The following is a 27,263-nucleotide window of genomic DNA, read 5'->3' as shown; positions in this document are numbered from 1 at the left end:
GCCCCGTCCGAGGGCTGCTCCAGGGCCTTGGAGGCCAGGGCTCAGCAGGCGCCGTGGCTGGCTCCACGCTGCTCAGCTTCAACACTCCTGAGGGGTGGCCTGACCCAGAGGTCGGTTCTGGAAGCCAGGATTCAGCTCCTGGAGGTTGGGAATACCTCTGCTCGCCTACCCGAGGGGCAGGAGGGATTAACCGGCGTAAACCACCTGCCTAGAAGCCCTCACCTTGAACTAGGTCAGTGGGGAGGTTGAGGATTTCACAACAAACAGGTGGGACAGCGCTTTTGCAAAGCGTAAAGCTTTATAGACATGCCACATGTCTACGTGTGGCAGGGACGGGGCAGTGGGGTGGGGAGTGGACACCCGACGGCACAGAGCGCCGGGCTCGGGCCCAGGGCAATGGACGCACCACTCACAGAAGTGACGTGTTTGAAAAGACGACAGACATGCTAGGTCAGTCTAGACGATAGTTTATACACATCCATGTCAGGTCCGGATGCCACGCCGCACCCAAGGGGCTTCAATTCATTTACAAGCATCTCATCACAGTGCCTGCCAGGGGTCTGGAGAGCACAACCAGGCTTTCCCCGTGCAGGTCATCACATCACAATAATGCTTTATTAAGGGACAAAATAATATGCAGCTTTGGGGGGGAAATTTTTACAAATATCAAAAAGATCTAATCAAGCATCCTATATAAAACTTTCCAAACTTCCAGGGAGGTCTGCAAAGCAGGACAAAGTGCTCTTTACACAGGAATCGGGACTTTCAAGTATCTGAGTGGCATTGAAAATACCCTAACCATTCTACGTACATACACGGGCCAGTCGGGGAGCTCAGGAGGGGCCGAGTGAGCTGGAGGCCACGAGGCTCTCACTGGTGTTCATTCCCACAGACCCCCCAGCTCCAGGAGTTGTTCCACACGGGGCCTGGATGTCTGCAAAGCAAGAGAGGGAGGAGCTTCAGCCGCCGTGTCCGCTGTGGGGCCGGGCAGGCTGCCCGCTCCTCACTAGAGCTTCGGCCGCATCCACCTCGAGCCCGTGTGCTTCCGTGGCACTTTCCAGCGGCTTTACCCTTGACCCTCCTGAGCAGGGGAAGCCCATGGCAAAGATGAGGAAAGTGGGCAGCAAGGCCCAGTGGCTTGCTGGAGCTCATGCTGCCGAGGATGGCCGGCCTGGGGCTCACTGCCCCTGGGAAGCTTGGTTCAGAGGCTGCCCCTCACCAGTGCCGGCGCCCTACCCCGGACCCTCCCTCCCTGACACGGCTCATCACCACCAACCTTCAGGTCTCTGGTTTCCTAATTGCAGCTTTCAGACCAGGGCAGGCGGCCCAGGGCCTGGGCTGGAGCCTACTGCCTGCACCACCATCAGACCGGCCCACCCAGCACCTTCCAGGGCCTCCTCACTCAGTCCCCGTTAGTCACAAGAGGCAAGCAGGAGAGTGACCGTAACCATTCTTCCCTTTCCTGCCAGCCTGAAGGAAAAGAGGAGGATTTAGGACCCTTCTCACCCCCAACATCCGAGATGTCCATGATCACACAGTCGCCTTCCTCCTCCTCCTCCTCCTCTGTGTCCGCCTGGAAGCCGTCCAGGTCCCCAGCTCCAACCTGAACAGACAAGGTGCATGGCCGTCAGCAGCGGCAGCAACAGCAACAGCAGACAGGGACGGTGTGAGCCCTCCCGCCACCCACTTCCCTACTCCTGACCTCCTCTGCCCATCTTGGCAACAAAGTTTGAGGAGTCTGTTTGATGGGTTATGATCCAAGGAAACTTTGGGGGAGTTCTCTCAAATGAACTAATTATGTTCAGATTTCTGAAAACTACCCCCATCGTTATTTACCTGATTACAAAAATAATTTGTTTATTGTTTTTGAATTAGAACTCTGGGTTTCCGGTTTGGTTTGAAAGAGAGATGGATAAAGCACACACTTTCTCTGAATTATGATTTGGACTAAGTGGCTGAGAAATTAGTTGGTCAGTGTTTCTTCTCTGCCCAACAGCTTCATCCCCTCTGCCTGATGCTTGGTAACTCTCCCTCTGATTGAGGCTCCGACCAGTTCTGCCCGTGAGGACACCATCTGCACCCTGTGGACAGGGGTTGGGAGGGGTGGGAAGGCTCTACGGAGGGTGGGATTTACAGTGAGATTCCCAGGCTGTTTTCATTGGCTTCCACCAGAGGGAACAGAGAGACAGACTGTGGAAAGTAACAGGACCAACTTTATACATCACCCATCCACACACGGCTCACACTCTGTACATGAACAAAGAGCCAGCAGAGGCGGTGGAGTTGGGGCTACTTCCGCGGGGAGGCTATTTCTCAAAACACTCCTGGAGTTCCTCTGCTACAGAAGTCTCCGTTTGCCTGGAAAAGGGACGACAGCACACCGGGGCTGTCCGCCTTGCCCACGGTCCCCTAGCCTGGCCGGCAGACGGGGCGCAAGCTCGCAGCCCCCTCAATGCTAGTGTAGAAGCTCCACGCTGGGCTCCTCGGGCTGGGAGCCACCGAGGCAGGAAAGGCCCCAGGCAGGCAGGGGCACCACTGGGGATGCTGTGGGCAGTTTCCAGCTACCTGTTTCAAGAGAGCTGACTGGCCAAGACGAACAGACAGCGCAGCTCTCCCCCGCGCTGCCCTGGAGGCACTGGTTTGCGTCGGGTGAGCGACGGGACAGATGTGTCTCTTGGAGCTCTCCCTAGCCCCTGGGCCCTCCAGACAGGAAGCCAAGGGCAGACAAATGAGGACTTCTCGGAGGAACCACCGCCCACTGCCCTGCAGGCACGCGACAGGTTTCAAGCCTCTGAAGTGAGGGTTCAGGACGGCGCCCCAAGTCCTGCTGCGCTGAGGGCCATGGGACAGCTCGCCACGCTGCTGTCACTACTGCAGGGGAGGGTGGAGCGCCGGAAAGTGAGCCTCCGGAGTAGGAAGACACTGAACCACAAAGCATGGAGACTGGAAAGGGCAAATGCAGCCCCTGCCCATGTAAAAATAAGACCAAGGCCGAAGGGTTGAGCTGCCGTGGGGCCACACACACACTTGGTGGCAGAACTGGCACCTGACCTCAGCCTGCTCGATTCACTAGATCATGGTACCTTGTAAACCCATAAGGTAGCATGGCTACTTTGAACTCTAAATGAAAAGAGTTTAGAATTCCCACAAATTGAAAAAGCCCAACCCAAGCTAAACTATTCATATGCATTTACAGTTTAGCAACAATTACCCCCAAGCGTGTGGAAGGATCAGTTAGTGGCTTTACCAAAACGCAAGGGGAAGCATTCCGCATGCTCCCAGGCCTCCTCCAAGCCCGACCTCAGAAACTTCCACCCGTGGCTCCCACTTTATGCTGGCGCCGTGCAGCACAGGCCCTGCTCAACGCACACCCAGAGCTATCTTCCCACCCGCCCTTCCAAATCAACCAGCATTTTGTCGGTCAAGGTCTCATTGAACCAGCCTCTCTTGCAGCTGGCGTGGCTATGCCAGAGCATTCCAGCCAGAAAGATAAGGTGGAAGTCTGCCTCCCCTCCAGCCAAACGGGAATCCTCCCCAGGGTGGGCTTGGCCATCCTCGTCTTGCTGGCTAGAGGTGCAGCAGCCGTTCTGCCACCATGAAGACAAGGCCACAAACTAAAGCAGGAGGGAGTGCGACAGGAGGTGCTTGGCCCTGGATGACAATGTTCACAAGCTCCGGACTTCTTGTTGCTGGAGACAAACTCCCATGAGTTTAAGGTGACGCAGGGGGCTTTATACCTAAGGCCTGCACAGTCCCAGGGGACCAAGTGCTGTCACAAGCAGGGTGTCCCACCTTGAGCACTCAGAGGAGCAGCTGGGATGACTCCCCACCACCCTGAAGAGCCGGTGCTCTGAGCTTCCCTTCCTGAGATGCACCCATTGTGCTGGCCCACGCTGTGGTCCTGGGGCCTTCCCACGGGATTCCCTGAGAAGGGGCTTTTAAACTGCAGACTTTAGCACCTACCCCACACCCACTGAATCAGAACCGCTGGGGCCAGCACACCCAGAACCACCGGCTGTGTAGCCTTCCGTGTGTCCCCGCCACACCGCAGAGCCTCTTCAAGGCCTGTGAACGGGGAGAAGCCGCACTGACTGCTGTTCACGTGTGTCTCGTGATGAAAGGCGTCACTGACTCTCATGAATCAACCCCTCTCACCTGAGGAGGGGCACCCAGTTTATGTGGGAGCATCTTCTCGTTCCTGGTAGCTCAGTAAACAAGGAAGCACCAATGAAACGTAAGAATCCACGTCAAGTGCCTGGCGTGAGGAGTAATAAGGGCTAAACAGTCGTTTTCCACGTAGAGCAACACAGGCAATGAACACGTGTGGGGACGGCCACGCCAGGAGAGGAAGAGCAGAGAGGGGCTCAGGAAGACAGCTGTGTCTCTTGCGAGAATCTAAGGGAGGGCTGATGGGGGCAGGAGCCCAAGAACACTGCTTGGATAAGGACACTAAGGAGGTCTTCCAGACCCAGCCCCTTTCAAACGGGCTCTCTGGCCAGTTTCAGCCAGAGCAGCCACACTCGCGGTCCTGCCAAGATTGTCTGGCTAACGACATCGACCGTGAAAAGGCTCTGCGGCTTGAACACAGCTTGAACACATAACGGATTGTTTTGGGTCAAGGCCCAGGGAGGGAAGTGTTTGTGGGGCTGGGGCCCCCAACTCCTCACCAGGTGGGCTCCCCCAGTACCAAGCCGTGTCCACAGGCCTCACAGGGACAGGGGCTGGGGAGTGGCAGGAACAGCCGGCATGACCACACCGGACGGTTCTGACGGTCCCTCTTGCTGTGACAGTTTAGGAAGCAGGTTTACGTGGCACCCGAGACCTCATTGGTCTGTGGGCTGAAGGGAGAAGGCTAAACATTACTCCAGGAGCCGTTGCCCCCCGGCCCTGCCCCGGGCCTCCTCACCCCGCTGGCCACACACTAACAGCAGAGGAGCAGGGGGCGGGGGGGGGGGCAGGGGTGGGGCACACACCGGCTCCCCTCTGTCTCCGTCACCACCCAGCCTTCAGCAGCAGCTCCTGCAGTGGCAGCGCCCCCGAGGAGAGCCCGGGATGTGAGTGGAAGACCCAGCTCCTCCTCGTAAAATCAAGTCTCCCCACATCTCTAGGTCTGTGAGACGCCTGCTTCAAGTGAGGACCCGGTGGGCTTCCCTAGTGGTGCAGTGCTTAAGAATCTGCCTGCCAATGCAGGGGACACGGGTTCGAGTCCTGGTCCGGGAAGATCCCACATGCTGCGGAGCAACTAAGCCCGTGAGCCACAACTACTAAGCCTGCACTCTAGAGCCCGCGAACCACAACTACTGAGCCTGCGTGCCACAACTACTGCAGCGTGCATGCCTGTGCTCCGTAACAAGAGAAGCCACCGCAATGAGAAGCCCTCGTGCCGCAACAAAGAGTAGCCCCCGCAATGGGAAGCCCTCATGCCGCAACAAAGAGCAGCCCCCGCTCACCACGAGTAGAGAAAGCCCTTGTGCAGCAAGAAAGACCCAAAACACAGCCAAAAATAAATAAGATTTTTTAAAAATTAGAGGCTTCCCTGATGGCGCAGTGGTTAGGAATCCACCTGCCAATGCAGGGGACACAGGTTTGAGTCCTGGTCCGGGAAGATCCCACATGCTGCGGAGCAACTAAGCCCGTGAGCCACAACTACTGAGCTTGTGCTCTAGAGCCCGTGTGCCACAACTACTGAGGCCGCGTGCCACAACTACTGAAGCCCGCGCGCCTAGAGCCTGTGCTCCGCAACAAGAGGAGTCACCACACTAAGAAGCCTGCGCACGGTAACGAAGAGTAGCCCCCGCTCGCCGCAACTAGAGAAAGCCCGCGTGCAGCAACGAAGACCCAACGCAGCCAAAAGTAAATAAAATATAAGGAATAAAATCTATCTTTAGAAAAGAAAAAAGTGAGGACCCAGTGCTCACACCACAAGGTTTCCAGTAAGAGTAGCTGCAAGATGAGACTCATTCACGCCCACATTCCAGTAAGAGAAAGAACAATCAAACGTGGACCCAGGCCGAGGCTCGGGCCCCAGCCTCTGGGTGTCCAGGCAGCACTGGAGACTTCACTCTGGGGACCAGCGTCTCTCAGGAAGCCCGCCCACCACCAGGCGAGGGCAGGCCTCTCGCAACACGTGTCCCCACGGGGCCACACACTTCCTCCGCCACACGCTGTCAGGCTGCAATCACGTGGCTGGCTGTCCGCTCCACCGACGCCCATCTCTGTCTCCCATTAGATGGTGTTTTGCTCACCACTGTCTACAAGGCCTAGCAGGGTACCTAGTGCAGAGCAAGTGCTTAATAACTGTGTTAAATGAGTGCAAAAACTAAATAAAAGCCACGACGTGGAACGTTATTCAGCACTAAAAAGAAATGAGTTCTCAAGCCATGACAACACAGGGAAGAAGTTTAAAGGCACACGACTAAGTGAAAGAAGCCCATGGAAACACTAAACGGATGAGTGGCTGCCAGGGGTTGGAGGGAGGGAGGGATGAATAGGCGGATCATGGGGGTTTTTAGGGCAGTGACGCTCTTCTGCATGACACTGTAATGCTGGATACAAGTCCTCATACATCTGTCCAAACCCACAGGATGCACAGCACCAAGAGTGAACGCTAGTAAACCACAAAGTCTGGGTGACAGTGACGTGTCCACGTAGGTTCATCAGTTGAACTGCTGCACAGCTCTGGCTGGGGACACTGATACTGGGGGAGGCTGTGCGTGGCGGGGGCAGGGGGCGCACGGGAAATCTCTGTGCCTTCCCCTCAATTTTGGTCAGTTTTGTCACCTCAATTTTGCTATAAATCGAAAACTGCTCTAAAAAGAAAGATTGTTAAAGGTAACAAAGCCGCTGCGGGGTCTCACCTGCCCATCATGCCGGCGCTTCTTCATGAACTGCGTGATGCACATGCTGCCCACCGACTTCCTCTTGAGCGAGACAGGCGTCCCCTGGCTGGGCCCTGCGGCGGGGACGCTGCCACTGTCCTCCCTGGTGGCCGAGGGCACTGTGGTGACGTAACTCCACTGGCAGGGCACGGGCAGGTGCTCCTGGGCAAAGTTCTTTAGCACCTGTGGGTGGACGTACCAGCACATCCTGTAGTCGGGTCTCTTCTCATACACTGAGTTCTCAGAAATAATCCGCTTGAGCCTGGCCTTGGAGGGGACAGCGGTGTCCTCGCCGGCGGTGGGGGTCTGTGGACGGGAATGGCCAGGGCTTGGGGGGCTCGCGGCGCTGAGCTCAGGGCTGCCGGCGTCCTTGCTGAGCAGTCCTCGGCGGCAGCACTCCTGGAACTCCCGGATGATCACTTTGCTGCCATTCACGTTCCCGTGCAGCAGCGGGAGCAGCTGGGCCAAGACTGGCAGGGAGAGGGGGACATGTGGATGAGACTCGGGGCGGGATGGGATAAACGTGGCACCCGGGTTCCCCAACCTGTCACCGAGGCCGAGAAACACGGTCAGCTTCGGGTGGCCTTTTTTTCCCTTCTGGTTTTATTGAGATATAATCAACACACAGCACCGTGTAAGTTTAAGGTGAGCAGCAAAATGCTTACTGACATCACGAAATGACCAACCACGATTGGTTTAGTGCGGGTGGCTTTTTATGGGTGGACTTAAGACACGTGAACTTGCTCCAGAAGAGATTCTGAGAGGCCCAAGCCCCAGGAGGCAGGACTCGTTGCGATAAACTGTCATGTTTCACTTCATGAGCCTGTTTCCTTAGTTAACAGTCCTCACGTTCTGCTTCTGAGTGGCGGGCCCTCCCTGGCTTTGAAGAGCTAGGGATGTGTGTGCTGGTTGGGCAAACGGGCCGACTGAAGTGGCTGCCCTGTGCTGCTCCCGTGAGTGTCACAGAAAGGACACACGTGCTCAACAAGCGCTGGCTTTGGCTATTTTTTTGAAGAACTTCTGAATTACCACGCCACGTGCCTAGGAAGTCTCCTGCCTGCCCCGGGCCTGGAACTCCCTGGGCCTGGAGGAGGTGGGAGCCCGAACCCTCCGTCCCCACCCGTCCCCAGCACTCACTCTGCTGGTCCTTCTTCTCTTTCTTGGAGGCCTTGGGCGTCTGCTCCTCCTCGGGGGGCGCGGTCTCCAGCAGGCAGGCCGTGAACTGCTGCAGCACCTTCAGGTCAGCTCCACTATCCCTGTCGGCCGCCCAGACACAGCCGATCTTCACGGGCTGGAGGATGCGGAACCTCTTCCCCTTGGCCAGAAACTCGTCCCACTCCTTGGCCTTCAGTTTCTGGCGAACCTTGTGGTTCTCCGGGTCGGCACACTCCTTGCAGGTTAGAGAGGAGCAGACGCTTGCTCAGGGTCCCCCTCCCCGGCACCCGTGGTCCCAGCCTCTGGGGCAGTGAGGGCACGTGCAGGGGCGGGCCGGTGAGGAACGGCGCCCACCCAGCTTCCAACCCCCGATGGGTGATGAAACGGGCAGAGTATTTTCGGATTGAATGATAACTGGCACTTTCCCCCATTTGGTACCTTAGGTGCATCTGCCCCCTCTGGCCACCCCTGGGTAGTCACAGGTATTTTTTATTACCTCGCCAGTAAGCCTCTTAACGCCACTGTGGGTTTTCTGATTAACATGTGATCCTGAAGCTGAAATCACCATGCCCGGCCCTCTCCCACCCCAGACTGGTGCCACCGTCTAAGGCAGATACACTGCAGGCCCAACGAGACCTGTCTGCCTCGTTGGCTGGGAACGTACGAAGAACACAGGCCCTGCAAGTCTGGCTCTGAGACAAGTCACTCCCACAGTGGCATCAGCCCTGTCAGCTTCCCCACTACCCAAACACCACGACCTGGTAGGCCTTCGTGAGTCCTAGAAACGGCTCCCTCAACAGTCCCACCATCTGGCAGAACTGAGAAAGCTGGGGGGGGCGGCAGTGCTGAGCCTCTGAGGCTGTGGGCAGCGAGGTCTACGTGGAATCGGCCGTGGGGGTGGGCTGAGACCTATGTCACCACCCCCAGGTCGGCGGCCACCAAGCTCCGGACCCATCCCCTCCCCGTTCACCCCTCACCTCGGTTACTCCTTCATCCTCAGACAGGTACCCATGGGGCACGAAGAAACCATCGTCCTCATCCTCATCTTCTCCCACCTCATCGTCGTCATCCTCAAGAAGAGAAAAAAGTACGTTCATGTGTGGAAACAACACATGCTTCACGTAAAATTTTAACCTGTGAACATCTAAGAAAGAAAGAGCCTCCTACTGCTTCCAGTCTCATTGCTGTGCACACCCTGAGGATCAGCCAAAATCCCATTACCCAGCCCCCCCATCGTGCTCCAGCGGGGGTGGGGGTCAGGCAGGACACAGATAAGCACGGCCCAGACGTAAAGCAGCGGGAATGGTGGGCCCCTCGGTGAGGCAGCGAGCAGGCGGGCCCGTCCACCACTAGGCAGATTACTGCCACCCAGTAAGGTTTTCCCAGAACAGCCGTAAACCCGGATGCTGTGTGTGAGGGAGCCCGGCCCAGAAGCCGTAAGCAGCCCGGCCGTGCTCACCCCTTCGCTGTGGGAGAGGGACTCCCCCGGCTCGTCCTCCTCCCACTCCTCGTCGCTGTCCACCTCGTAGTCAAGGAGGCTCTGAGGGGGCAAACACGCAGTGGTCACTGTCGTCCTCAGGGTGGAAGGGGAAGGCAGAGCACGAAGGCTAGAACACTCAGGGAGTTCCCGGAGCCCAGTGACAAGGGCACACTGGGAAGGAAGCGCAGAGGGTCGGGAGCAGCTGCCCGCACGCTCACCCGGTCCTGGGCCCAGGGGTCCCTCGGGTGGATGACCGTCGTCTTCCTGTTCCACGTCCCCCAGTAGGCCGGCCGGTGGTTCTCAGAAAACTGCAGCAGCTTCATCCTGCCAAACCTCCTCCTTTCGGGGACGCCGTCCACTTTGCTGCTCTCTAAGATCACCACGCCGCTGAGGGGAGAGACCCCCGCTCAGAGGCCCTTCTGTGGCTCGCGCACCCACCACCAGCGGCCTTCCCCCCAGGGCAGCAGGCGGTGACGGGCAGCCCCAAAGCGGAGGCACCACCTGCCCCGAGACAGGCTAGCATTTACTCCAGGGGCGTGGCGCGAGGAGAGGGAGGAGCCCGACTGTCCAGCAGCTGCCCCACAGCGCGCACCAAGGCAGCGTGTGACGGGTAAGCTGGCATGAGCGGGGAATGTCCCTGCCCTGCCGGGAGGCCGGCACACACAGCCCGCCCTCCAAAGCAGGGCTTTCTGCGAAGCCACCACACCCGGGAGACTCTGGAGGCTCAGGGGAAGCCGGAACAGAGAGGTCTGGGGAAGCAGCCGAGTCTGGGGCCTGAGGCCCGGGTGGGAGAGGACCGGCCAAGGCCACGGGACGCAGGAGCGACCAGAACACAGGGGTCTGCCCGGGCCGCCCAGGGCTCTCTGACATCACCAACGGGCAAACGGCAGTCTCCGCCGGCACTAACCTGTTAAAAAGCTCTGTATTCTGGTTACAAACCACGGTGGGCCCGGACCTGAGGGGCCGCCGGCTTTTCAGATCTTTCAGGAAGGAGAATTCGCCGCTCTGCTGCCGGAGGAGCTGGTCTAACTGGTCACAGAGGTCTTGGTCGAAGGCGGTCCGACAGCGAGGGGCGAGGACCATGTGCTCTTTGATTTCAAAAGGGGCAAACTTCCCACAGGAACCGGCCAGGGTCTGAAATGGAGAAGGGGCATGATGGCACCTCTACTGCGACACACCCGCACACAGCAGCGGTGAGGAGGAGCCGCCGGAAGTGAGGCCCGGTGCTTTCGAGTCGTCCAGGTTGGGAGGTCAGAGGAGACGCGTACACAGGCCACACGCTGCTTGATGGCATTTACGTGGGTTTCTGGAAAAGGCGAAACTACAGGGCCAGAGACTGTGTCGGCAGCCGCCAGGGCTGAGGTGGAAGGAGGGAGCCGTCTCGGGGGACGGAAATCCTCTACATCTTGATGACGGAGGTGGCTGCAGGGCCCTGTACCTCGTCAGAACTTGCTGATCAGTACTCCTGAAAAGGACGGATCTCACTGGATTTTTTTTTTTAAGGATAATTAGACCTGGATGAGCAAACAGAGACCTAGGAGAGTGACCCGCCACACTGTTACAAGATGACTCGAAACAGAGCTGAAGCCTGATGTGAACCTGAAACATGGGTGTCTGTATCCTAAGAATCCTCCTCAGTAAACCCTGGTAGGTTTTTTTTTTTTTTTGGCTGTGCCGGGCAGTATGTGGGATCTTAGTTCCCTGACCAGGGATGGAACCTGTGTCCCCTGCATTGGGAGTACAGAGTGTTAACTACTGGACCTCCAGAAATTCCCAACCCTGGTAGGTTTGAGTTCCCTTCTTAGAGCTCCTTCAGCATCGTGAATGTCTGTGTCAGCGGATCCTGAGGGTGGCAGCAAGTGAGGACAACATGGGGGGTCAGGAGGAGCGTGTACGTCTCTGAGGTTGGGTATAAGAAGGCCAGCCTTTCACCCCAGCAAGAAAACAACAGCTGAGGCCAGCACCCTCACTGTGGGTCGCATGGCAGGGTCACCCAGGAACTGTTTAAAATCCTGATGCCCAAGCCAGGCCCATCAGGTTCTCTGGGATGGGATCCAGGCTCCAGTGATTTTTTTTTTTTTTTTTTGCGGTACGCGGGCCTCTCACCGTCGCGGAGCTCAGGCTCCCGACACGCAGGCTCAGTGGCCATGGCTCACGGGCCTAGCCGCTCCGCGGCACGCGGGATCTTCCCGGACCGAGGCACGAACCCGTGTCCCCCGCATCGGCAGGTGGACTCTCAACCACTGCGCCACCAGGGAAGCCCCAGGCTCCAGTGATTTTTAAAGCTCCCTGGTGAGTCCAACACACAGCCGAGGCCAAGAACCAGCAGACTGTTCTCACTAACAGCTACTGGGAACATCGGGTATCCGTATGGGGAAACATTAGGGCCACGCCCCAATCCACGAGCACAAAGAATTCCAGCTAAGCTAAGGAACTAAATAAACATAAAAAAACAAAACTTAAGCTAAAAAAAAAAAAAAAACTGGAAAAAATTAAAACGTGTCTATAACCACAGGATACATAAGGCTTTCGAAGCAAAACCCAATTACGATAAAAGAATAAAAATGTTCACATTAAAACGAAAAATTTCTGTACGAGACACCATCAACAAGTCAAGGGGGAAGGAATGGACTGAAGGAAGTATGTGTAGTGTACCCCACCAAGAATGAAAACCCAGACTATATAAAGAGCCAGAGATAGGGGAAAAAGCCTATCCTATAGAAACATGGGCAAGAAACAGGAACTGGCAAGTCACAGAAAAAGAAATAAAATGGCAAGCAAACATAAAAAGATGTTCAACTGCACTGAGAATCAAGGAAAAACGAAGTGAAACAAAGATACGTATTTTTCACCCATCAGGTCGGCAGTTATAAGAAAATTCGTCACACCCAGTGCTGGCAGTAAGTAGGCGGAGAGGACATATTTTGACGCACTGTGGGGACGGGAGACTGTCCATCAGCATTTCCTGCTGGGAGGGCACTTGGACAATAACAAATACAACTCTGTCAACGTTGTGTCCCCCGGACATAGTGGCAAGTCCGCATCCTGAGAGGTGTGCTGGTGACATCCATGCACCGCTTGGGGGGGATCAACAGGGGAGGGGGATATCAACGATGATGCCACTCACACCACGACACTTTACGCAGCAACGAAAAAGAATGAAGAGAGGCCAACATGGCAAGAATCCAAGATAGGGCTAAGCGAACAAAGCGGTAACATAATAAATTCATGATTTGTTACCTACATAAATACACATATATACGAAGGGATGCACGCGCCCAGAGAAAGATCTGGAAGGACACCCTTGTATCAGAGGGGGTGGGTCACACCTCTGGAGCATGGAGGGATGCGGGGGACGGAGGTCTGGGGTCTTCACAGGCAGAGGATGGTCTAGAAGGTGACCGGATGGCAGATGGGGAAGCAGAATCCTGTGCTGAATCCCACATGTTTTATGCTCAACCTTGTCTCCTATGTTGAGCAGAAAATCTCCGAGGGTGAGGACCGGGTCTTTCTCCCTTACACCTTCCCACACGGCTCCCACCACAAAACTGTTGACGAAGCAACCTCTAAACGCTTGGCAGTTTTAGTAAACGTGCCACTTTTTGCCTTTTTGAGCACACAGTGAATGACAAGATATTGAACCTCCAGATCCTACCAGCGATCAAAGCTCCCTGGGCAAGCAGAGGCTCCTCTTGATGAAAGCAGAGCCAGTGGGTCAGAAGATGTCTTTTTATTTTTCAAAAGGAACAGCCTGACAAAGGCCAAAAGTAAAGCCAAAGGAAGCCAGTTGCTCACCTTGGGGGCCTGTGGAGTCTTTGGTTTCTGAAAGAACCTCGTGATTTCCGCCTTCTCGGCTTTAATGCGCTGCAATGTAAGAGAAGAGGAGGATGAGGAAGAAATGAAGAGAAACTGTTTTAAAACATGCAAAAGCCCCTAGAACTGAACCCCAAGCATTTTTAGGTTGAAAGCATTATTTTGATGTTAGCTCTCAAAACCCACAAGTGGGTACCAGACAGTCTCAAAAGGTCAGAGCTGCAGAAGGACCGGGATGTCAAGCCAGCAGGCACGTGTCAGTCCCTGGGCCCCCCACCCCGCTTCCCACTACCTCCGGGATGATATCCGATATCCAGCAGTAGTCAGGCAAAACACCCCGCTTCTCAAACACAAAGGAAGATGCAAGTTCTGGGAGAACATGCTACCTTTTCTTCTTCTCTCAACCGTTTCTCCTCTTCCTTTTTCCGCTTCTCCTCCAGCTTAGCCCTAAGAGACATCAAACTCAGTTTCACCAACCAGCACAGGCCCAGCCCACGCCCGGCAATCGTCCCTGAGGCCAGGCATGGGGAGGGGGAGGGGGAGGGGGAGGGGGAGGGGGAGGGGGGAGGGGGGAGGGGGAGGGGGAGGGGGAGGGGGAGGGGGAGGGGAGGGGGAGGGGGGAGGGGCACGCACTCCAGGGCCTCCTGGCGCTCCTTGCGCCGCTCCTCCTTGCGCCGCTGCTTCTCTGCCTTCTCCTTTTCATCCTTCTCCCGCTTCTCGCGCCGCTCCTTCTCCTTCAGCTCCTTCTCCTCCTCCCTCTTCTTTCTGGCCTCCTCCTTGGCCCGCCTGGCCTCCTCCCTCAGCTTCTCCTTCTCCTCCTTCTCGGCCCGGAGCTTCAGCTGCTTGCCCAGGCGCTCCTTATCCTGCACGGGAGACGGTCCACAGCTCAGCCCCACGGATGCCACTAAGGGCCGTGCCAGCGTCCGGGGGCGGCCGTGCGCAAGCGGAGGGGAGGCACAAAGGAACCAGCCCCGGGAGCAGCCTGCTGGTCAGCGTCCTTACAAAGAGGGGGCTTTTCAGTCCACTACATTTCATTCTGTCATGAGAAAGGCGATGAGGGTTAGCCGACTGCCACAGGACCTTCTGGGCAATTCAAAGTAAGATGCGTTTAAGACACCGTCTTCAAACGTGGGATGAGGGTCAATTTTTACTTAATTAAAAAAGACTAAGTAAGCACCTCTAGGCTGCCTACGCCGGGTACCTGCTGTTGGATCTGAACTGCATTTCTGCTCAGAAAGCTGTGGTGAAATAAAGACACAAAAACACCCACAGGTTTTGCCTCCCTACCTTCAAAACAAAAACATTTTCCTTCCCATCCCCCCAAAACTATTCCAGACAATAGGGTTTCTTTTCTTTCTCTTGAAATGAGAGAGTGGGATGAGACAAGGAGGGGGAACCTGACGAGCAAGTCTTAAAAACAGGGGGGTAACTGAGACTTCCCTGGTGGCGCAGTGTATAAGACTCCGCGCTCCCGATGCAGGGGACCCGGATTCAATCCCTGGTCAGGGAATTAGATCCCACATGCATGCCGCAACTAAGAGTTCACATGCCACAGCTAAGGAGCCCGCCTGCTGCAACTAAGACCTGGCACAACCAAATAAACTAATTAATTAAATACTAAAAAAACAAAAAAAACAGTGGGGAACAGATGAGAACACATTAAAAAATAAAAGAAAAAAAAAGTTTTTTAATCTTTACAGCCATTTCTCAAAAGAAAAAATTCTTTTTATCTTTAAAACCATTTCTCAAAAAACCAAACGAACAAACATTTCTTGGGATCTGAAAAGGTCAGATGTTAATAAAGGACCCAGAGTGATCTCTATGACTATGGCAGTGCCGTTTCATCACCAGCAGGAGGAAACAGCTAGTTTCTTGGATATTCTTTAAAGCGGGAACATTTTTAATCACATCAGTTCCTCATTCCAAAGAATTCGTATGTGGCCTGGGGCGCTGGGCTATTATATAATTTTGATTTTGTATTAAACAAGTTTCACCTCCCAGACTGAAGGGCATTACCTTCTAACATAGCGCAGGGTAATTCTCAAGGACAGGAACCACCAAAGATGGGCTTCTCACCTTTGGCAGAAGCCCGACAACTCAGCTTTTTGTATGGGCCTATGATCATGCCCTTGTGCCTAGAGAATATCCTACCCTCTGCCCTGATCAACCTTTGCTCGCTTCACAAGAGCCATGGAGGCATGTTGGTAGACATCTGAGAAAGTCCTTGCCAGGTACCCTCCGCACGGGACTCGTGGGATACCTGAAGAAGGGGCTGGTCTGGATCGAGTAACGAGACCAGCCACGAGTGCCGGGTGGTGAGGAGGAGTCTCCCCCTGCTAACTACGAGGACAGGAGGCTTCTGGAATCAGGCCCTCCCCACTCCCGCCCCACAGGTGCCCATCTCTGAAACTACAATGAAGAATGAGATAAACTCTAAAATCAAACACAGCCATGAGGCAGACGGCACAGGAAGTGCCTGGTGAGCGCACAGCCAACTGTCATCAGCGCCCCTTCCGTGAGCTGGTCGGGGAAGAAGGCCATGGCCTTCTCTGCAATTCATCCAGTAAGGAAGAAGGCCCCTGCACTGCTGGGTGTGAAACATGGTGACCTCCAGATAACAGAATGGAAGACTCAGCAGGTAACCACTAAACAGTAATCACCCATCCGATGTAGGGGCCACCATGGTACAGCGCCTGGGAAGGGATGGAACTTCAATCTACGCGCGTAGGAGGCTGGGGTGCAGGGAGAGCCACTGGGTTCTTTTTAAGACAATTTTAAACTACAGTGGGGCTGCCCAACTATTACGACACTCAGAACTAATTATAATAAGAGCTTAGAAAAGCCTACGTGCAAAACCTTAGGATTCAACAAACCTAAAAATGATGCAACCCATAAGCACAAGGCCCAGTTATGCAAAATGAAGCAAGAATCAAAATAATGCTCAGAACAAGCAGGGGAGAGTGAAAACGGGGCCAGAGAAGGGCAAAGGGCTTTGCTTCCTATTTACTGCAAAAAGCATACCCGGGGAACTTTCTATTTCAGGGGACATATCTTACTCTTTGCGGTCTCATCTTGTTCTTCTCTGCAGAGCCTCTGACCAATTTCTTACTTATCTGAAAGGAAAGACATTGATCTATAAACATGGGTTGTTTCAATCACTTTCACACGTTTAACATACCGCACAGTCCTTGGGGAGGGCAAGGAGAAAACAATGTAAAACAACAACAGTGAAAACCTTTCCGGGTACCAGTTCCAGCAAACAGAACCAAAACTTCTTAGCTGGGTCACAAACTCCAACGCATGTGGGGATAAAAGGGGAGACTGGGAGGCAGATAACCAAAAAACGTAGGAGGTCAAGCTGGAAATAAGAAGCCACAGCCAGAGGCCTTGGTGTCAGGGAGACACAGAGTGGTAGGTCTGTAGGCACCTGGAGAGGAGGCACCCTGGCCACAGAGGACGGAGTCTTACAGGCACGCAGCCCAGCACTGCTGCTGCCCCTTCTGCTTCTCCCCGGAGAGGCTGACAGTGGAAATTTCCTGTGTGAGTACAGGCACACCAACACAACGCCATTTTCCCAACAGCATCTGCTCCCTTTGTGGCTCTGTGTCACATATAGGTAATTCTAACATTTCAAACTTTTTCATCATTATTATACTTGTTATGGTGATCTGCGGTCAGTGATCTTTGATGTTACTATTGCAAAGATAACGACTTGCTGAAGGCTCAGACAACAGCGTTATTTGCAGTGAAGTATTTTTTAATTAAGGTATGTTCTTTTTTCAGACATAATGCTACTGCACACTAAATAGACTACAGTACAGCGTAAACATAACTTTTATATGCACCGGGCAACCAACAGATCCACGTGACTCACTTTATTGTGATACTCGCTTTACTGTGGGGGTCTGGAACCAAATCTGCATTATCTCCAAGGTCTGCTGTAATGTCTACAAATCAACACCCCGTGAGTCAAGTAAGACACGTTTACAGGCTGGATTCCCATGTTTGTACCCCCTGCCCAGCTCAGCCCTGCTTCTTAGAACACAGAGTAAACGCCCAGGAAGAGAAGTCAGCTGGCCAGAGGTGGCAATCTCGTCTAGAACCCCTGTGTTCTAGAGCACAGCATTCTCTATCGTCCTGCTTCAAATTGATCATGGGCTACAAGGACTGACCAAGACGCACGGCTGGACTCCCTCACCATGCTGGCTAAATGGTCCCAGGTAGGAATACGCACAAGGAGTCCAGGCTACTGGCCTAAGCTACCTCCAGAGCAGGGAATCCTGGCGAACAGACCATTCATTGCATGGAAGACCAATGGGGAGAATTCAGGCTGGAAAGAAATACCCACCCGGGCTCATTTTAGACTTGAGGAGGCAGCCAGAAAATGAGACGAGGTGAAAAACCGAAAGCCCACTTCTCTTGAAATTGTCTGACATGCCAACAAAACTATGTAAAAACAGTGCTTCCTCTATCTGGGAAAGCCTCGCCCTAAGACCTCCTACCGAAGAAGAAAACTACAGATTAAGACATCCTTCTTACTCAGGACGCACCGAGTCCTTTCTGGACTAAGCCTTCCCTCAGGAGGGGGCCGCGCACCGTCATGTGAAAGCCATGTGATTGGGAGAGCGCGCAATCCCACCTCACTGCGCAGGCGCCCACAGAAACGCCAAAGCCGTCTTACCAAGGGCTTAAGAAAAAGTATCTGCCTCTCCAGCATCCACTTGGCCTGCCAAGCCTGCGGGACTTGAGCCCCACAAGAAAGGATTTAACAGCAGGACTTGTGAGGTGCTGTGTCTATATCGTTGTCCTTTGTGTTCAAAGATGGTAGCACCAAACGTGACTGCCAGACCGCTATATGAGGGTGTTTGGGGAGCAAGACGCATCTCTTCGGTCTTGCCCATACTTGTTGAATTTCAGCTGCGGAATCAGTGCCTTTCACAATCGTCCCCTTTGCTGTGAGTCCAGGAATGAGAGAGTTGACGTGACTACCAAGAGCTGGCTTAACGATATCCAACAACCAGGGCAGTTACGATTTTATTTAAAACTAGTATCTCTATTGCTGTACCAGGCACTCGGATAGACCTTACTGAACAGATATAATTTTAATCTTGACCTTTGACCCAAGTATTTATAAAACTCTCTCAAAATATAGGCCACACATTTTACCGACCTGGAACTCAGCTACCAAAAAACAAGATCCAGGATTCCACAATGAGGTTGAAACACACACATCAACTACCCCAAAGAGTCAAGGCAGATATAACCACGTCTGTGAGGCAAAATTCCTGCACTTTATTCGGGAGAATCCTAGGGCCCACTCACTCTGATGTGATACATAAGGAGGTCTAATTTCTAGGCCCAGAGCAAGTAAGCAGCAGTAAGTGAGGGGAGGAGAGGTGGCTGTGGACAGGCCCCGCAGCAGCTAGAAACCTGACAGCAGAAGAGGGACAGCAGGCGGAGGGGAGACACGACCCTAACTGGTCCAGGCATGTGGGGACTGAGAGCAGGCAAAAACTGACACGCCCGTTCCTGTGAGCCTGCAGTTCCACTTAACAACTCAAGGAAGCTCATGACAATTATTGTTTGTCAAGGCCAAGCATTAGAGACAACAGAAATATCCATCAAGGAGAATGACTATGCAAACTGCAGTTTATCCACACCATCACGGGACCATCAGCGTATGATAGAGCAATTAAAAAGAGATCTTCCCATCCCAGTGTAAAAAAATTGCTAAGACACCCTGGAATGAAAAAGAAACATATTTACACTATACGGCCCATGTAAAGAAACAAAAATGATACTGTTTATTCCTAGGGATCTCTCACATACACACCACACAGAGAAATATAAGATGAAGATAGTGGCAACCTGGGGGACAGAAAAAAGCCAAAGGGGGCTGCAATGTTTCAGTGATCTTTTTTAAACATGGAGAATTTAATACTTGTATAATTTAAATTACCTGGGAAACAGTCCCAGCGTCTGTACAGAGGCAAGCCAAGATTCCAATAACACCACCATATCCACACAATCCTTTATGGAACAATAATCTTGAGTCATCGATAATGTAGGCTGAATTACACATCTAACTGCAAACAAACTGGAGAAATGGTTCTATCCTAGGTGGTAAAAAGCTCTGATGACAAATAGCCACGTTCTGGCTAATCAAGAGACCCTAGATTATCTCAAAAAGGTGTTCCTAAATTGTTTTTCAAAGTCGGACTCTAGATACCTGGGAGTACTTTAAAAAACAAAACAGGGACTTCCCTGGTGGCACAATGGCTAAGAATCCGCCTGTCAATACAGAGGACACAGGTTTGATCCCTGGTCTGGGAAAATTCCACATGCCACGGAGCAACTAAGCCCGTGTGCCACAACTACTGAGCCTGCACTCCAGAGCCCACGAGCCATAACTACTGAGCCCGCATGCTGCAACTACTGAAGCCCGCGCACCTAGAGCCTGTGCTCCCCAACAAGAGAAGCCACCGCGATGAGAAGCCCGCTCGCCACAACGAGAGAAAGCCCGCGCGCAGCAACGAAAACCCAACGCAGCCAAAAATAAATAAATATATTAAAAAACAAAAACGAAACAAAGCTCTCTCAGGACATACACACACACACACACAAAATAGAGGACCAGCAAATGCTTAGGGGTTCCAAATGCAGAGATTTTACGATTCCAAGTCCAGAACTAACGGAGCCCAATAAAAACCACACACGTGACATGGTAATAGGAAACAACCTGTAAGCCTTCAACAAGTGTCTGCCTACAGTCTGGAGAGGAGGAGGAGGAGACAGAGGGAAAATGGAAGAATAATAGTATTCCCCACAGTCACAGGGGTCAGGAAAAACTTGGGCCCACAGCAGGCAAAGGTGTGAAAGTCAGGTACCAACCATGAAACCAACCAACCAACCAGGAAATCCAGCACTCGCGAAAGGTGAGGAGCTAAACTGGAAAGCTGAGTGTGTGAGGCTCGGGGTGGGCTGTCTCCGCCAGGCCCTCAGGCACCTCCTGGTGATCATTCCATTTTGCTCTCATACCTGTGTTGTCACCCAAAGTCACGGGGCTCTACTCCCATCCTATGGGTGACTGGGGCGATTTCCTGCCACAGGCCGGGTGGCGGGGGTGGGGTGGGGGCCTGAAGGCTTCGCCACCTGCAGTATGAATTATCTGCAAAGCTGTGCGGTAACACTGTCTTCTAGAACATCTCAAAACTCCAAGCCTGTGTTCAGACCCAGATTGAGTGTCTCAGAGGCAGGATTTCCTACACGCAGCCCACTTGGTTTCATGTGCTCAGATGTTGCATGGCCACTCAAGCCAGCGGACAAGAAGTAACACTCTTCTGTGACAAGGCCTAATTGCATGGCTCCCCAGTCCTCAGGCTTGGCTATGGGCATAAAAACAAACTTAAAAAAAAATGAAGCTATTAAGAAGAATGGAAACATGTGTACTCCTGCTCTCCAGGTTCACTGGCTGTCATGAGTCATGTGACAAAGTAGCTCTGCAAAGCAGAAGCAGCCGTCTGGAAGGATTCTGAGCAACTGGGTGGACAGAACAGAACAAGATGGCTGACGGCAAGGGACTCAAACTCGGATTTTGAGAGTCTGGGTAAAAGCTCAGATGGGAGTTTAAAAAATGAGTATGTCAGTCTGCCACATTTAGAAACTTAGAAGGAAAAAAGACGACCCCGCTCTTGATTGATATTTTGTGTACCTAAAGAGGAAGGCATTTTTCCCATTCTCCAATCTCCTCAAGGAGGTAAAAGACAAGAAATGAAACCATCTAGAAACATAACTAGTCCCTTAGAGATCAAATTTTAGAAAGCAATCAAGGTTGGTGGTTTATGGTCAGATTAAGCAGGTACAGTTAGCAAATGAATAACCCACCCCAGGATCCAATCTTATGTGAAAGCCTGATGTGAACAAACACAAGTGCTACAAAACCAAAAAAAACCAAAGAACACTGTTCAACATGCTTTGGTATTCTTGACTGATTCTATCAGTTTTACCCACAGGACCTCAAGGACAGGTGAGAAGAGAGACATCGGCCACTGTGCCACTCGGAAGGCAGTAACAGAAACAGGCATTTCCAAAGTCACCCATCCAGGTCCTTAAACATGGTGCTAGGACTCTCCTGTTCTCGCCATTCTGGGTGAGGTTTTTAAGATGGGCAGGCCGTGCTGACAAGAGCTGACCCTAAAGAATGCCCCTGTTTTGTTCTCCTGCCATCTTGGGGTCTCTCCACCAATGCTTACTGACTGCTTACTGACAGCAACGGCCCTACGAGTCTTGTGTTGGAACAGCAGGCGCGCAGGGAGCTGAAGCTAAAGGCTGAGTCAAGGGTCACAGCCGCCCGCTTACACCCGTTAGTCACTAAAGTGGCTGAGATGACCAGCACCGTTAATTAGGTGTGAACAGCGCTACCAGGATGGCACCGACACACCGGCGACTCACGGAACCATCAGCACATCGCAACGTACACACAACCAAACACCCCAATGGCTTTTGATGCCGGAAAGTCACAGGACTTGCTCTCTGGCGCCACTTGCTCGGCCACGAGCCATCTGGGGGACACAGCGTCCCTGGGTGAAGAGGGAGGGGCCGTACCCAGAAGCCTCTGGATTCCGACGGCACTGATTCGGGGGAGATACTCACTCTGCGGACGGGTGTGGAGGCGGGGAGGGGGCTAGGGCTGCTGTGCTGCTTGGCGGGTGCAGACTGCCCCTCGGGTGAGCTGGTGGGAGAGGAGGAGCTCAGGGACGAATGGCTCAGGACAGAGTCCTCTTCGGGGCTGGACTCCAGCGCCTCGCTCTCGGAGGGCACAGCCTGGCCCGGAGGTGTGGCAGGAGGAGACTTGGCTCGGGTTCTGGCAGCCAGGATATCCTGTAGGACAACCACGGGCACCTTCCCTTTGAACAGGATGCCCCTGGCCCCGCTCCAGCCGTCCTGGTCCTTCTCTGAGCACGTTCTCAGGCCACCGGTCAGCTCAGGAAGGCTTTGGGGCGAGCCCTTCTGTGAAAGTCCCCTCCTCTCCACGCCCCCCGAGTCAGCACCCCCCGCCTCCGTTTTGCACGGGAGGTCTGAAAGGGCCTCTTCGGGAAACGCCAGCTCGTCCTTCTGACTGACCATTGGCAGCCCCCTGTCATCTCCAGCTTCGTCTGTGACCCCGTTTACATTCTCCTGGGAGGGAGAGGCTGCAGAATTTAGCTTATCGTGGCCCATGGTGCCGTCCGGCGGGTCACTCGAGTCCTCCGTCAAATCGATTATGACCACAGTCTGGCCAATACTGGTTTCGACTTGACTTCTTAAAAAGTTATCTAAGGGGCCCTTCCCGTTGACAAGTTTTGGCCTAAAATCTATGTCGGAGCCCATGTGACAGCTGTCCTCCAAGTGGTCCAAAGAGGTCTCTAAACCAGGGACATGACCCTGCACAGGAGCACCCTGAGCGCCCCCCATGTCGTCCAACCCGTCGTCGGTCTTCTCCTTTGAGACAAGATTCAGGCGCTTGAACGGCAGACGAGCTGAAACCAAAAGAGAAGGAGGCCGTCTGTTGAGTGAGAGTGTGAAGAGTGACAATCAATGCTTTAATATTCCACATGCTCAATGAGTAATCGACCTTGCTGTGCTTGGGGGTGGGGGGAATTTCTAAAGTTTAAAAAGGGGTTATCTTCTCATTATGTACTTTTCCAACATCCTAATTAAAAGCAAAAGCAACAAACAAACAAACAAAAAACTGACAAGCTTTCATAGCGGGGACACTGCAAGAATTTCAAAGAAGACACTTTCTGATCTGTTTGAGATTCAGCTCAAATTCCAAAGTTATTTATTATGGGTGGAAATCTCGTTTGAAGATAAGTGCATCTGGCTCTGAAAAGCGAAAGAGATAGATTCATTTGAGGAAAGACTTCGTTCTGCTCCCAGCATCCCAAGCTGTTAGCTCTTCTTGCCAATGAAACAAGTACCCTCCCACTGCATGCCAGCCTTCTGGCTGGTCCCAAGAGATACACAGCAATACCTCAAGAGAGTGAGGAAGTTACACCTCAAGAGAGTGAGGAAGTTCAGGTGAGTGACTTCCCAAGAAGTCCACATGTACTCAAATGCCCAAACATCTTATTAACTATTTTCTAATATAATAGACTCAACAAACAAGCCTGGTTTTGGTCAGTTTATAAAATTATCATGCCCTTGGATTCTACAGTTTGCCCCTAATTCTTTAACCTCAGAAGACGGTTGCCCTTCTTTTGATTCCCACCAACACCAAACCTGCTATCAATTGACACAGGAGAAGGCAAACTGCTACAGGGGAACCAGATAACCAAGCTTTGAAAACCAGAAACCATCCTTTTTTATACAGTCCAGCCACTAACCTGGCCTAAGGGTAAATCCACCCCCCTTTTTACGCGAAAAGATTTGAGGACACTTCCTGTAAAACGCTGTTCAACCAGGGGCAGCTGTGCCTGCCATGTCTGGAGACATTAAACGTCACGACTTGGGAGATGAGGCTAGGAATGCTGCTAAACTCTCCACAGTATACAGGACAGCCCCCCATGACAAAAACATTACAAAATGTCAATAGTGCTGGAGTAGAGAAATCCAACTGTAAGGGCGGCAACCTCTGGATATGCTCCTGGCCAACAGCAGTGTAATGAAACGGGTTTCCCAGCTTCCAGTTGTAAGATGCAACTGTTTTCTCCCCTTCAGCCCCTTGGAGGCTTCTGCTGGGGACCCCAAGAGATGGCCTCTGCCCAAGGGGAATTGAAAATATAATTGAGAGGATAATTAAGGATATAAACCAGGAACAAATATTTAACCCATTCCCAGAAAGTTACCTTGTATTAACTTCTTGACTGGAAAAGCTGGTCTGTCTTTGCAATCCATGGCTGTGAATAAGTGTCAGAGGATAAGTTATTAAGTGCTGGAAATAATGAAGTAGCAAACACACATGTAGTACCTACTGTGTACAAAGTGGTTGTCCAGTGTGGCTGATTTCGCCCCTAATCCCACCTCCCCAGGAACATTTGGTGACGTCTAAGGACATTTCTGGCTGTCATGACTGGAGAGAGGGCACAAACAGCATCTAGTGGGTAGGGGACAGGGATACTGCTAAATATCCTGCAACACACAGGACTGAGCCCCACTACAGAGGATTATCTGGCCCCAAAATGTTAATGAGTTGAGAAATTCTGCCCTGGACACCGTCACAGCTCGTTTTATTTTCCTTGAGCACTTATCACTCTGAGACTTCTGTGTTTATGTCTCCCCCCACCATCAGAACACCAGCTTTATGACAGCAGGGAAACGTGTTCCACACTGTACCTGTGGCACGGGCTCAGGGCCTGGCACATAGTGGGAAACCAATGAACACAGTAACAGGGACAATGAAAAGAAGACCGAGTAAAAGTAGAGATGAGAGAAAACATTGTATCACTGATTTCACCATTCACATGAGCCCAAATCATCCTCCTCCAAACCAACCCCTCCCCACCAACATACCTGTAAAATTAGAATAGGGCTTATTTTCTTTAAAAACAGAGTTTATAAAAGGTAATACATCTTAAAGCATTTCAAGCTTGCCAAGCTGGAGCTCAAGTGCTGTCAAGAAGTGATAAGGGAGAATGTTTTCCTGCACGCACACAAAAAATCTCAAAAAAAGCATAACGATATCAAAGCTGATGCAGAAATGACTATAAATAGAACCAAATCTTTGGATAAATATCTTCAAATGGCTAGAATAAGTTTAGAAGCTGACACCCGCTAGATCTGGCTTGGAAAAGTCTAGTTCAGTTATTTTGGCCAATCTACATTTTTTTTTAAAAAGATACATACAAGTGAGTTTTTTTTTTTTTTTTTTTTTTCCCCGGTACGCAGGCCTCTCACTGTTGTGGCCTCTCCCGTTGTGGAGAGCACAGGCTCCGGACGCGCAGGCCCAGCGGCCATGGCTCACGGGCCCAGCCGCTCCGCGGCATGTGGGATCTTCCCAGACCGGAGCACGAACGCGTGTCCCCTGCATCGGCAGGCGGACTCTCAACCACTGCGCCACCAGGGAAGCCCCAACTGAGCATTTTTTAAAAGCAGATCAGGGCCTTTTAAAAAACTCAGCTGCCCTTAGATGAAGCTGCTCTCCCCACTTCCAAGCTTAGAATATAAGAAAAGTACTCAGAGACTCACATTTCCTTTCTACCCATTTAAAGATATCATTCTCAAGTTTTCAGTTACCAAAAACATGGATTTCCCCCCATCAGCTGAAGGACACATAATCTTTAGCCACTTAAATTTATTTTTAGGACAACCACAAGGACTTATTGGCATGGCCCTGAGTCACCAGCTTTGACGCAAGTGGAACAGAGGTGACCTGGGGCCCAGAAACAACCTCAGGTCGACATAAAAAGGGATCCCATCCAGGGATTCAGATTGTTCAAAGGTACACATACAAATTAACAAATACTTCTGTATAAACTTACCACTGCTCTTTATCCTGAGATTATATCCCTCCTAATTTTAGCTGGCATTAAAACATCCTTCCCTTTTATGGTGCATGGTCAAAACAGATGGTGCTTTTAAGACTTTTAAATTAAACATGCTTAATGGGTCAAATGACAATCAGTCCCAACTTTATTTATATGAATTCTATGTCTCTTTGAGATCCCGAAGTCTGGAAACAATTAGCACAGTGGTTCTCAGCTAGGGGGCCCCTCGACAATGCTTCGGATACACTTTTGGTTGTCGCAGCTGGGAAGAAGAGGTTGCTACTGAGATGTAATGGGTGGAGGTCAGGGATGCTGCTCGACCCCCCACAGCGTACAGGATGGCCCCAAATGTCAGTAATGCTGATGTTGAAAAACCCTGAACTAGACTAGTTGATGTCCCTACCAACCCTTAATTCATTCAACCAACCCATCTTTATTGGGCACCTACTATGTACCAGGCATTGTGCCAAGTGCTGGTGGTAAAATGGGAGTCAAGCAGGGGAGACAAGCCGTTTGGTCTTCCTTGGTTCACCACCCCACGTTTTGGGGGCCTGCCAGGCGCCAGAAAGCCCCCTCCCAAGACACAGGAAGCAGAAAGACAGGTCTTCACCATGCATATCCGGCAGCATCAAGAACCCGAGACCCCTACCATCCGGGCCGCTTACCTGGGCTGGCCCTGACCCGCAGACGCAGCTGTTCTGGTCCCCGAGCCCGTGTGACCCCGGACCTCAGTTTCCCCACCCGGCCACAGGGCCGCTGCAGGGTTCAACTTGTCCAGGGGACACAAACGCACTCGGTAACCTGCAAACCCGTCCCTTTCGCCTCCCTGGGCCTCAGCTTCCCCTCCTGGCTACACACACACCCGTCACCGCAAAGCGCTCTGGAAGGACAAACTGACGCAAAAGTGCCGGAAAGAAAATGGTTGCGGCTGCAACAATAACGTCAAGGAGGGTGCCCTTCGAACTGCAAGGCCCTTCCTCGGGATTGTTAACGGCTCCACGGACCGAACGCCAGGCGGGGAGGAGCGGGCCCAGGGCCGGCAGGCCCGTCCGCCCCCAAACCGCCGCCTCAGTCCGCACAGGCCGCGCGCCGCGACCCCCCTTCCCCTCGGCGTGGGCCGGAACCGACCTGCGGCCGCTCCGCGGGCGCCCGGCGCCCCGCACTCCGGCTCCTCCAGCATTGCTCCGGCGGCGTCTCGAGCTCCCCTCAGGCGGCGGAGGCGCGGGCTCCGCTCAGGCGGCCGCTGCTGCTCGCCCTCCCGCCCGCGCCGCTACTGCCGCGGCCGCAGCGCTCGTATTTGGCGGGAACCGCGGCGACCCCCGCGGCCCACGCGCGGATTGGGTGAGGCCGAGTCACGTGACGGTCCTCCTCGGGAAGAGGGGAGCTCCGGGAGCATCCTCGCGAGAGCCGAGGCTTCCATTGCTCCCATGGCTCCCCTATTGATATTCCCGCGGTGGGCGGGGCTTCTTCTCG

The 27,263-nt window shown here is 53.0% G+C and overlaps 1 protein-coding gene across 2 annotated transcripts; it reads right to left on the bottom strand.

Moving 5' to 3' along the window:
• Nucleotides 1-457: 457 nt before the first annotated feature.
• CHAF1A (chromatin assembly factor 1 subunit A) lies at nucleotides 458-27,263 on the bottom strand. 2 transcript variants are annotated; one of them, XM_060006543.1, is made up of 15 exons: nucleotides 26,919-27,263; nucleotides 24,153-24,203; nucleotides 21,979-22,844; nucleotides 16,383-16,439; nucleotides 13,960-14,189; nucleotides 13,713-13,773; nucleotides 13,309-13,377; nucleotides 10,421-10,647; nucleotides 9,732-9,900; nucleotides 9,493-9,573; nucleotides 9,011-9,103; nucleotides 8,016-8,268; nucleotides 6,858-7,348; nucleotides 1,507-1,603; nucleotides 458-934 (listed from the first exon to the last, which is right to left on the bottom strand). In XM_060006543.1, exons 1-15 carry the CDS (start codon nucleotides 26,968-26,970, stop codon nucleotides 834-836), a joined length of 2,898 nt encoding a protein of 965 aa, XP_059862526.1. In that variant the 5' UTR covers nucleotides 26,971-27,263; the 3' UTR covers nucleotides 458-833. The 2 variants fall into 2 exon arrangements, with proteins under 2 accessions (XP_059862526.1, XP_059862527.1); XM_060006544.1 differs by lacking the exon at nucleotides 26,919-27,263 and adding an exon at nucleotides 26,456-26,483.

This window comes from Delphinus delphis, chromosome 3, assembly GCF_949987515.2.
Source record: "Delphinus delphis chromosome 3, mDelDel1.2, whole genome shotgun sequence".
Taxonomy (NCBI): Eukaryota; Metazoa; Chordata; class Mammalia; order Artiodactyla; family Delphinidae; genus Delphinus; species Delphinus delphis.
The sequence above is the reverse complement of the archived record's forward strand: the minus strand, read 5'-3'. Positions and strand labels throughout refer to the sequence as shown.

Bases quoted from the DNA above. Each gene is read 5' to 3' on its own strand.
- CHAF1A (XM_060006543.1), bottom strand. From the start codon at position 26,970: ATGCTGGAGGAGCCGGAGTGCGGGGCGCCGGGCGCCCGCGGAGCGGCC. The intron at 1,604-6,857 runs GTGAGACCCCGC...TTGTCTGTTCAG, and splicing joins AGCGCCGGCATGATGGGCAG to GTTGGAGCTGGGGACCTGGA. The intron at 935-1,506 runs GTGAGAAGGGTC...CTTGCTTTGCAG, and splicing joins GGACATCTCGGATGTTGGGG to ACATCCAGGCCCCGTGTGGA.